We start from the raw sequence: 7,324 nt of genomic DNA, 5'->3' as shown, positions 1-7,324 counted from the left end.
TTACTCCACATTTCTCGTTTATCCATCTCATTACCTGTAATCAAGTCATGAGTAGTTTGAACACAGCATTCACACAACGTAACATCTTCGATGAGCTTCCACATAGTCATGTTTTTCCACAAAAAAAAAAATATATATATATATATATATGAAAGCTTTGGTTGAAAGTGTTGAAAATATTGAAATGTGGTGTAAGGTAGAAGATGATGGTTAGGTATTTTTGGAAATTTTTTTTTTTTTAATTTTTTAATTTTTTTCTGTACTTTAAAAAAAAATTAATTTTTTTTATTAATTTTTATTAACTTAATTAATTTGGACCGTTGGATTTGAAAAAGATTGAAATCCAACAACCCAAATGTTGACACGTAATATGATCGTTGTGCCTTTTTTTGTTTTTAAATTTTTGGGGTGAAAATTTTGGATCGTTGATCTATGGATCAAACAGTCCATATCACGCCACGTCACTAGCTGTTGGATTTTAAATTCAATTTTTTTTGATCGTTGGAAATCCAATGGTTTAGAAAACTAGCTGTTGGACATCCAACAGCCCATAAATAGCCATGTGGCCACTCACGAGCACAAATTGGTGCACTGCAACAGCGGGCCCCATGCACCTGACGCAAAAAAATTTCAGTGGGCTTTGACGTCAGGCTGATGTAAGCCTGACGTCAGATGGCCTGGCTCTTGGGTTTGTTGATTTTGGGTTGGCTTATTGCTTGGCTTGGGCTGGTGTGGGGCACAAAAAGGCAGACTGGTCCATTTTTTGAGCCGGGTGCCAGCCTAAAAAGTCCCATGTGGACTTGCTCATAATAATGCGGTTCAACTTTGCATTTGACGAGAATCGAACCTAAGACCTCTCACTTACAGTGAAGTAGACCGCAGTTCTAAGTGACACTTTTAGTTTTATTATTAAATTAGACTGCTCCTTGTGTGGCTTAGCTGAACTTCGTCTCTTCTTAGTGTAAAAATATGGATGTACTCATAGAAAAAAAAAGAACAACCTATTTCTAGAAAGAAAAAGAAAAAGTGCAAGGGAGAAACACGGAGTGCAAAAATTACCGTTAGACTTTGGTAAGTAGTTCGGGCATGTTTACTTGGTATGGGAATAAAAATGAATGAGTATGGGATAAACATACTCTGTATTTATCCTATACCTTCATTTTCAGGTATGCGGTATCTAAAATCAATGAGATTCACCTAGTTTTTCATTTTATTGGTTGTTAATAAACACATGAATAGAAATAATTCATTTCTCGTCGATCCATTTTTTATAAGTGAACATGCTTTCCTTATATTTGTGGACATTTGAGTCCTTTGAACGGTTGGTTGTTTGAGTAACACTCATTACACTGGTGAGAAGTGACATTTGATCAACTTTGTGGTAGTCGAGTGTTAGTGGGGTTTGGTATAATAAAAAGATGGTTTAACTGGAAGAATGATGACTTTATAATTAATATGGAGATTGGCAAACCTAAACATAAAAATTAAAAAAAGTAATGCTATTCTTACTATGATTTTATACTATATTTTTTTTTATCATTTTAGGTGGCAGATGAGTTAGACAAGTTGCATCATTTAATTTCAATATTTTTATTAATTAAAACACTTAAATAATCTTAGGTGGAAGATGAAAACTCCTCGTATACCACAATTATCATTTAATCAATAATCTTTTTATTAATTATTGATTAACATTTTGATTAAATGCTAATTAATTTAGATGATGTGGCTGTTCAACTCATTTGCCACCTAAGATGGTAAAAAAATGTAGTATAAAATTATAGTAAGAATAACATTATTGAATTAAAAATATTACAACTTACAAACAACATTCTAATACGCAGAAAATGCTGCTGCTTCTACTAGATGATACCTTTGCATCAAAGAAAAGAGGGACAAATCTTACCCTATACTTAGTCCCCTGATCCTAATTAATTAAGCACCCAAAATTTAAGGAGCACATCATCCTTGATTCCTTGTGCCCATCTGAGACAACATCATTACCAATAGCATTTGACCTAGCTGCTGGGTTTATTTAAAATAACCCGTCTGTGGTCACCCGCGACCGCTCGTTGAGGTACCTTTCTGCAATTGTCGCATGAGTTGCAGCCCCAATTGGCAAAACATCTTCGTCGATGAAAAAATAAGGAGAGTGGCCCGTGTGTGTGGAGCCCAAGGTCTCGTTCCTGATCCCGATGTAGAAGAAGCCAGCAGGGATGACCTCCGAGTAGAACGAGAAGTCCTCCGCCCCCATCATGGGTGGCACCACCCTGAAGTTGGTGGGGCCCAGCAAATCGATGGCCACTTTGCTCACATGCTCATGCATTTTCTCATCGTTCACTGTTGGAGGATAGATGGTGTTCTGGTTTTTGAAGAAGTCCACTGTTGCTGAGCATCTGTAAACACTTGCTTGCTCCACAATTACCTGCTTGCCAAAAATGCAGATTAACTGCGTCAACTTAGGATGGCAATGATTAACGTTATATAAAAGCAAGTATCTACCAAATAGAATTGAAGAACCTACTTAGATTGCGTTTACTAACATAAAAGAGCTTCATGCAACTGAAACATCGTGATTGTGATATTTCAAGTTCATTTTACATTTTTATACGAGACATTTAAACATATGATATTTGTATGATAGAATCAAGATACCATCACTGTGACGTCTTAAGTGTAAGTACGTTATTCTCTTACGTAAGTACACAAAAGCTGGAGATGAATCGTTATATCAAGTTATCCTTCTAATTTTTATAAGATAAATATAAATACTTTCATGTCGCGGGTTTAATGCACGCTTGTCCTTTATCTCTATTGTTCCCGTCCGCGAGGAGAGGGAGAAATAGGTCACGGGTTATTTTCCTATGTGTGATGTGGTCAGCAATGATAATTTGAGCTAGCCCCCCTAGAACCAAAGGTGGAGAAGATATAAAAAGTTACAAACCTCTTCAATTCTTTGAAGAATTCTGTAGAAGTTTGTGTTGGAGAAAGCCCTGAAAGTACCACCAAGTACCACAGTGTTGGGTATCATCCCAAGATCTTCGCCTCCATTGAATGCAGTTACGGAAACAACCTGAGTGCATGGTAAAACAACATGTTAGGGTTTATCTCAGTAACTTCTTCTCAAATTACAATTTTGCCATGTCGAGAGATAACCTAACGAACCTGCGAGTCCAAAGGGTTTGATTCACGGGATACGATGCCCTGCAAGCTGATGACGGTCGTGGCGGCCGCCAAAACAGGGTCAGTAGAGCCGGTGGTTCCACTGATAACAGCTCTGAAGAAGCCACAGCCAGCTAGCAAAGGACCAGGCCTTGACCCGATGACGCCAGTAGGGTGCTCATGGGATACATGAGCTGCAAATATGGCCTCCACATCCTCCAAAGCATCATCTCCGATCATTTGCTTTGCACCATTACCGGCTTCCTCCGCTGGCTGAAACAGCAATATTACAGTTCCCTGTGCATGCAGAGATGTATATTGTCAAGCGATATGTCAAGTCGAATCAACTTAAGACTTCCGGTATAATTCAAAGCATTGCTTATAGATGATGTAAACAACGAAAACTGAATATGTTGGGTAGAACTTGACGATAGGACGACTAAAAGTCTAGTTAAAAAATGACATGTGACTGGAAAATTAATCTTCAAATTTCAGGATATGTCATCTTTTTAATTGATTTTTTTTTTTTTTTATGTTAATCATCATTGTAGCATAACTAAAACAGCCCACCGAAATTTTTCTTGGTCGAGAAAAACTAATGTGATGAGAAAATGTCATTTCACTCTCCACAGAGTTAATGGCATCCGAGGCTAACGTATACATAGACTGTGCTAACGACTAATTTATTCTCCATTAGAGCTTAAGAACAAGCATCTTAACCTCAAATTGGCAATCATGTTATTAACTTATTGTATTGAGCAGTTTTTTTAAGCCAACGCCAAATGCAAAAACTTGAACAGTCTAACATGTATACTCATAGCTGACCTACCAAGCCCCTAAGATTCACACACCATTTTTAACCTTTCTCACATACTTTTTAATTTCCGATTATCAAATAAAAAAAATAAACGAGAATAAAAAAATATAAATTAACAAATTTTTAACATAAATTATTAAAATATAAAAAATAATGTGTGCATAACTCCATGCATGAGAAATGGTCCATAGAAATCTATGTGGTCCTTTACCAGTCCAAGTCCAGTTCTAGTTAAAGGACGACTAATCAATTTAGCAATCAATTTATTACTACTCTTCTCGATGTAAGCAATTTATGTAAAGAAATTATATTCACACATTCTAAATTATTCTCTTACATCTTTTTAATTTTTTAATATTTTTCTATTAAGTATTAATAGTGTGTAGAAAATATTAAAAAAATAAAAAAAAAATGTGAAAAAGTAGTTTAAGTTATGTGAATATAATATCCCTTTATGTATAAGTTTTTCTTCATATTTTTATAAAAATAATAGAGAAATTTAATTACACGCGTATAGTTTGGGCGGGCAGGTGCACATAGCAATTAAAATCGTTTTATTAAGCCTACGACCAGCTACCATAGAGGACAGACAGGGAATCAATGTCATATTAAAAACCACTAGTCATGTAAAGCTACTTTACATACTTAAAAAGTCTAAAATACCCTCAAGTTTGATGAAATCTCTACTGATTAATAAAACACTTATTGTCAACCAAAATCTTATGAAATTACCAGTTTAGCTCTTTAATTAAAAAATAACATGAATAAGAATTATGGGACATAAATGTAATTTCACACAACCAAATTTTGTTTTTTTTTTTTTAAAACCTCACCTACATGTAATCCTAACATATATCCAATTAAAAAAAAAAAAAAAAATTTCCACTTCCACATTTTCTATCACTCTTTTCCTATCTCCTTCTATTTCAAAAAACAAAAATAAAAAATGTTCTCACACACTTTATGTATACCCATATACTAGTAATTATAAATAAAACTACAACACAAGGAAAAAGAAAAGAAAAAAGAAAAAGAAAAAGAAAAAGAAAAGGAAACCAGATTAGTTGACTACGTGTTTAATAATAATAGCATCAATTGAAAACTAGTAAAGCATCAATAATTATTCCACTAAGTGAAAGTTTGGGAATAACAGAAATAGAATACCCTTTGACACAATAAATTTCAAGTGTAGTCCTTTATTCTTTTTCTTAACAAAATGAAGTTATAGAGGCTGAAATGTAACTGTGAGTTTTTCTGGCTACTAACTAATCCTCTTTATAAGGGAAAAAAAAAGTACACCATCATATGATAAAAGTATCAAATAAAAAAGGAATACTTGTCTCAGCTCAAACATGGAAGTCAGGATACAAAAAACACAAGTCAATTAAAAGATATGCGTTACTTGATTAAAAATCAATTAGATTATGTTAACTAAAAATACAATAATAACTTGGATTCCAATAATGAGTTTCATTTCTATGCTACGTAGAACTAAATAACACGATTATTGGATGATTTGAATTTATTGAATTAAAATAAAAACAATAATTCAAATCTATCTAGGCCATCAAAACTTGTAGCACAGAAGAACCTTTTCATAAATTGAAGAGAAAATCAGCTTTCTCATTTTTTTTTTCAATTTAATTACTTATATGGAAGAACCAACAAAAAAAACTTTGAAATGAAGCACATGTGAAACATGACATTGGGAATCGTGTTCATGGCCACAGTTTCTAGGGCACCCCTATCCTCTTGGCCACGGTAACCGAAGTCAGGTATAACAAGACAAATTCATTCTGCCATATCTGGACAAAGTGAGTTTGGACAGTGTCCTTTAAATTAAAGGTCGATACCTTTAATTATCTTTTCTGCCGTAACTTGCAAATGCATAAAAAATTTAGAACTCTTTAATTTTTCATCTGATATAATTTGTTTTTTGTTTTTTAACTAATTAAGGATTATGTAACTAATTGCTGCAAGAAATTATTAATCATTTGTTAAACCAAATTACCTTCAGAAGGTGTTCACGGTTCTTCAGGATCTTGGCAGCGCCAATTAGCATAGTCACATGCGCATCGTGCCCACATGCGTGCATTTTGCCGGCTACTTTGCTCTTGTGCTCCCATTCAACAGCTTCCTATATATAATTAATATTCCCACATTAGAGCTTACTTTTACATATATATTTTTTTCACAATGTGTTAGGTCGGGCCGATATTTTAATTTGTTTCCCTGACGAATATCATTCATATTTTCTCTTTCTACCTTTTAATAGTACACATTCTTTGTTGTACATGTACTTCTCTGACTCAAGAATCTAAGATAAGTATGTTTGTATTCATTGTACAATCTACATCGAATAAAGGATGTATACAAGAACTAGAGTAAACGACATTTGTACAATCTCCTGAACTTTTATTTTTGTGTTAGCATTAAAAGAGGAAAATAAAAACTTGAAATACTTCAAGTTATATTCGATTTTTCGACCTATGATGTTTTATGAAATTGAAATTTGTTTCTCTTTGTCAAATATTAGAATTCAAATGCAAGTATATTGCACGCATAACCAATCTAAGATACTTTATCTCAAATTCTTCTCAAAATTTGAAATTAGAAAGGATTTTCAATTTTTTATTTTAAGGAAAAAAAAACAAGAGAGAGAGAGAGAGAAAGAAAGAACGGTTCAAGCTTCGTCTACACTGCAGACACCTGTATTCAACTTCAGGTGAAAAAAATAACAAGATAAAAAAATACCTGAATTGGAAGGGCGTCCATGTCAGCCCTGACGGCGACAAATGGCGGACCGCCGGTTCCGATCCAAGCTCGGATTCCGGTTTTAGCCAAAGGATACCGGTAACCGATATCCAACCGGTCCAACTCATCCCGAACCAGCCGGCTCGTCTCGAACTCCTCGAAAGCGAGCTCTGGATGTTCGTGGATCCTCCGCCTCACCGTCTTCAACCACTCCACGTTATCCGGTCGCTTCGCCAGGCTCAAAACCGCTACCGAGCACGCCTCCGTCCAAACCTCACAGCTCTGAGGAGACGACGACGGCGGTGATGTTGGCGGAGAGGTTAGCGCTTGGAGGCTCAGATTCTTTCGAGCTTCGGGGCTTGCCTTGCAGCTGGGGCAACAGTCATCGAGCTCGAAGAACGGGTGGCTGTGATCGCCGGACGGCGTCGTCTCGGCGGGTGAAATTATCGAACCGAGGACGAAGATGGAGATTATTAATAATGAATTTGTGTAGATTAGTTTTGTTTTGGTTTGATTAAAATTCATTTTGAGAAAGAGAGAGAGAGAGGGTTTGGGGATGGAGTTGTGTGGGAATTATGAGAGAGAGAGAGA

General features: G+C 35.3%; 1 protein-coding gene across 1 annotated transcript; it reads right to left on the bottom strand.

Moving 5' to 3' along the window:
• Nucleotides 1-1,768: 1,768 nt before the first annotated feature.
• On the bottom strand, nucleotides 1,769-7,324 carry LOC137748334 (IAA-amino acid hydrolase ILR1-like 6). Its single transcript, XM_068488478.2, has 5 exons — nucleotides 6,734-7,324; nucleotides 5,991-6,116; nucleotides 3,166-3,459; nucleotides 2,945-3,073; nucleotides 1,769-2,425 (listed from the first exon to the last, which is right to left on the bottom strand). The coding sequence occupies exons 1-5, from the start codon at nucleotides 7,256-7,258 to the stop codon at nucleotides 2,036-2,038; spliced, it is 1,464 nt and encodes a 487-aa protein (XP_068344579.1). The 5' UTR covers nucleotides 7,259-7,324; the 3' UTR covers nucleotides 1,769-2,035.

The sequence above is a fragment of the Pyrus communis genome, chromosome 15 (assembly GCF_041283825.1).
Source record: "Pyrus communis isolate YQ-2024b chromosome 15, ASM4128382v1, whole genome shotgun sequence".
Classification (NCBI taxonomy): Eukaryota; Viridiplantae; Streptophyta; class Magnoliopsida; order Rosales; family Rosaceae; genus Pyrus; species Pyrus communis.
This window is presented reverse-complemented; position numbering and strand designations above follow the sequence as displayed.

Coding starts and splice junctions, on each gene's coding strand:
- LOC137748334 (XM_068488478.2), bottom strand. CDS start 7,258: ATGAATTTTAATCAAACCAAAACAAAACTAATCTACACAAATTCATTA. Junction 6,117..6,733: donor TGGACGCCCTTCCAATTCAG/GTATTTTTTTAT, acceptor AATTATATATAG/GAAGCTGTTGAATGGGAGCA. Junction 3,074..3,165: donor CAAACCCTTTGGACTCGCAG/GTTCGTTAGGTT, acceptor CCATGCACTCAG/GTTGTTTCCGTAACTGCATT.